Source organism: Protobothrops mucrosquamatus, unplaced genomic scaffold (genome assembly GCF_001527695.2).
Source record: "Protobothrops mucrosquamatus isolate PMUCROS unplaced genomic scaffold, P.Mucros_1.0 scaffold3932, whole genome shotgun sequence".
In the NCBI taxonomy this organism is placed as follows: Eukaryota; Metazoa; Chordata; class Lepidosauria; order Squamata; family Viperidae; genus Protobothrops; species Protobothrops mucrosquamatus.
Genome location: NW_015389876.1, coordinates 8,163 through 10,756, shown reverse-complemented (window position 1 = coordinate 10,756; position 2,594 = coordinate 8,163). Strand labels below are relative to the sequence as shown.

General features: G+C 44.6%; 1 protein-coding gene across 1 annotated transcript in view; it reads left to right on the top strand.

Annotated features, from left to right (window-relative positions):
• The window catches only part of LOC107298383 (phosphoglucomutase-2-like), a gene marked incomplete at both ends in the record, with an annotated part of 27,903 nt that overhangs the window by 17,893 nt on the left and 7,416 nt on the right, over window positions 1-2,594 (top strand). The window contains 2 exons of the mRNA XM_015827758.2: window positions 767-960; window positions 1,452-1,645. Coding sequence (XP_015683244.2) covers window positions 767-960; window positions 1,452-1,645 — 388 coding nt within the window. The remainder of the gene's footprint in view (window positions 1-766; window positions 961-1,451; window positions 1,646-2,594) is intronic.

Here is a 2,594-nt window from a genome sequence, read left to right as displayed (position 1 = left end):
TACGCTCCCACAGAGCGGGCCTCCTCAGAGTGCCGTCGGCCAAGCAGTGTCGGCTGGCGACCCCCAGGGGGAGGGCCTTCTCTGTGGGTGCCCCCACCCTCTGGAACGAACTACCCCCCGAGATCCGGACGATTCCGGATCTCCTAGCTTTCCGCCGCGCCCTCAAGACATGGCTTTTTCAGCAAGCGGGTCTGGCCTAGGGTGAATTCTAAATAGGGACAATTTTAATGATTTTAATAAGACACAGCGACAAATATTTGTTTTTAATTGGTTTTTATTGGGGATAATGTTTTATATTGTTTTAATATGCTGTGAGCCGCCCTGAGTCCCATGGGGAGAAGGGCGGCATATAAGTTCAAAAATAAATAAAATAAATAAATAAATATGATAGAAGAGATAGATAGATAGATAGATAGATAGATAGATAGATAGATAGATAGATAGATAGATAGATAGATAGATAGATAGATAGATAGCCAGCCTTTCAATTAATTCCAGGTATATTAGGGTGAATTTAAATAACACAGCTCTAGATAGATAGATATGATAGAAGATAGATAGATAAAGATAGATAGATAAAGATAGATAGATAGATAGATAGATAGATAGATAGATAGATAGATAGATAGATAGATAGATAGATAGACAGACTTTCAGTTAATTCCAGGGATATTAGGGTGAATTTAAATAACACAGCTCAAGCCGAAACGTCTGCTAATAACGATTAAAAAATAAACCTTTGCTGATATCTCACTGCGGCCTTCAGGTCTATTGGGAAAATGGCTCCCAGATCATCGGTCCGCACGACAGAGGAATTGCTGAGGCCATTAACGAGAACCTGGAACCGTGGCCTCAAGCTTGGGAGGACACCCTTGTTGACCAAAGCCCTTTTCTCCACAATACTTTTGCAACGGTTAACCAGCATTACTTCAAAGATATACAGAGGCACTGTTATCACAGGTGAGTGGGCTTTCTTTAATTCCACTTAACTGAGGAGGTCATCTAGTCCAATCCCCTGCTCAGGCAGGAAACCCTATACCAGAGGTAGGCCATCTTGGCTCTTTTATGACTGGTGGACTTCACAACTCCCAGAATTCCTGAGCCAGCCATGCTGAGGGGAAAGAGAGAGGTTTCCAAGCTGAGCCAGGCTGGCTCAGGAATTCTGGGAGTTGAAGTCCACGAGCCATAAAAGAGCCAAGGTTGCCTACCCCTGCCCTATACCCTTTCAGATAAACAGCTGTCCAGTCTCTTCTTAAACACTTCCAGTGTTGGAGCATTCACAACTCCTAGTGGCAAGTTGTTCCACCGGTTAATTGTTCTAACTGTTAGGAAGTTTCTCTTCCGTTCTAGGTTGCTTCTCCCCTTGATTAGTTTCCCCCTCTTTTTTTTTTTGTTCCTCACGGCAGAGAATCTGCCACCAGCTGAATGTCACTCATGTTACTTGATTTTAGGGATATAAACAAGGAGACCAAGTTGAAATTTGTTCACACCTCTGTGCACGGTGTCGGCCATGAGTTTGTGCAGTCTGCCTTCAAGGCTTTTGACTTCAGCCCTCCGATTGCTGTGCCCGAGCAGAAGGACCCCGATCCGGAGTTTCCCACCGTCAAATACCCGAATCCAGAGGAAGGAAAAGGTGTCCTGGTTGGTAAAAAGATTATTTAGTACATTTTCTTCCATCTTCATTTGTCTCCTGTCCCTTCGGACCGTTCCTTTGCAACTAAAGCTTATTCTGTCTCCCTTTTTAGTACATTTTCTTCCATCTTCATTTGTCTCCTGTCCCTTCAAATGTTCCTTTGCAATTAAAGCTTAGTTCTATCTCCATTTTTAAAAAAATTATTGCGTACGCTTGTCAATCTCAAAAAGGCGCTAGTCCATTTCTTTTGCTTCTTCCGGCTTCTAATCTCCCAGCAATTTTGCAGGCAACCAGTTCGCAGGAGTTTTCCAAACGTGACTCCTTCGTCTTTCTTTTTTTTTTTGCATGTTGGGCCGTTAAACGAGATCACGCTTCCGAAACGATTTGCGCTTTTTTTTTCTCCCGCAACTTTGGCTGTTATGGTTCCGGCTAATGAAACACTTCAAAGAACTTCCGGGCATTGATTTTCCTAAAAGTAATTTATTGTTACAAAATGTCGGCACAGGCACAACGAAGTTGATGCTAAGGTCTAAAATTCTCTTCCTCTGAGCAATTAATTTACCAGCATGTTCCCTCCCTAAATTTGCTGTCATATATCATGTTCTCCTATCAGGTGGAAGGGCAGAGGTTCTCTTCCGGTGCCCGCAGTCCTATCTTTCTCCTCCCCACCACCATCAACTGAATTAACTCTAAAAATACCAGACAGTTCTGCATATTTTGTCAAAGCAAGAATATACAGTATTTACAGCATTGACATTGGCACCTGATCTACCAGTTGCGCCCCTTTCTGGACCGGGACGCTTTGCGCACAGTCACTCAGGCTCTCGTCACCTCTCGCCTGGACTACTGTAACGCTCTTTACATGGGGCTCCCCATGGGGAGCATCCGGAGGCTCCAGCTGGTCCAGAATGCGGCCGCGCGGGCGGTGTTGGGGGCGACACGTCGCTCCCATGTAACACCG